The sequence below is a fragment of the Dinoponera quadriceps genome, unplaced genomic scaffold (assembly GCF_001313825.1).
Source record: "Dinoponera quadriceps isolate SergipeBrazil2010 unplaced genomic scaffold, ASM131382v1 scaffold5962, whole genome shotgun sequence".
NCBI classification, from domain to species: Eukaryota; Metazoa; Arthropoda; class Insecta; order Hymenoptera; family Formicidae; genus Dinoponera; species Dinoponera quadriceps.
Window position 1 is genome coordinate 1 of NW_014559852.1, and position 749 is coordinate 749.

Sequence of the window (749 nt, forward strand, 5' to 3'; positions counted from 1 at the left end):
AAACTTCGCAGATGATTTTTGCATAAACGTTTATTTATGCTAATTGCTTTCCGATCGTAGAAAATTTTGCAAGCACATTTCATCATTTTGAACAAATACAGTTATAATAATATAGTTGAAATTCGTCTAAAATCTTTCTTAAGTAACCATATTTTTGTTAAAATGTGACCAGTCTCAACTAGATGATAAGACAAAAGAAGGATACAATATACAATTTGCACAGCTGGTCGATATGGATCCTTCGCATTTCTTCTTCAATGAAGCGATAAGTACGGGTCTTATGATCTATGAGGAATATCTTTGGACTCGCGGATTGATGAAAGGAATGATATGGGTCGCCGATGTCACGGGCATCACAACAGGACACGTGGGCCGTATAAACCTACCAATCTTAAAGAAATTAATATACTACGTACAAGATGCCTTACCAATACGCCTGAAAGGAATACACATAATAAATACGTCGCCAATAGTCGAAGTGATATACAATATGGTGAAACCTTTCATAAGTGCGGAATTTATAAATTTGGTAGAAAAAGCATTTTCAACTTTTTAACAAATGATTTCTCCTCGATAAAATTATCATTCTGATCTAGTTCGCTACTGTTAGCGAGTAGTGATGAAATGGCGCGATATACGGAGTGATTCAGGGCCTATTCAGGAACAATCTTCAGGGAATTTTACGTCTATCTCACCAAGAGTATCAATCTTGTCGAGGAACTCGTGTCCTCATATGCGTACCTATTTGA

The 749-nt window shown here is 36.0% G+C and overlaps 1 protein-coding gene across 1 annotated transcript; it reads left to right on the plus strand.

Moving 5' to 3' along the window:
* Window positions 1-6: 6 nt before the first annotated feature.
* Window positions 7-743, plus strand: LOC106750515 (alpha-tocopherol transfer protein-like). Its single transcript, XM_014630920.1, has one exon. It carries the CDS (start codon window positions 233-235, stop codon window positions 554-556), a length of 324 nt encoding a protein of 107 aa, XP_014486406.1. The 5' UTR covers window positions 7-232; the 3' UTR covers window positions 557-743.
* The last annotated feature ends 6 nt before the right edge of the window (window positions 744-749 follow it).

Bases quoted from the DNA above. Each gene is read 5' to 3' on its own strand.
- LOC106750515 (XM_014630920.1), top strand. From the start codon at position 233: ATGGATCCTTCGCATTTCTTCTTCAATGAAGCGATAAGTACGGGTCTT.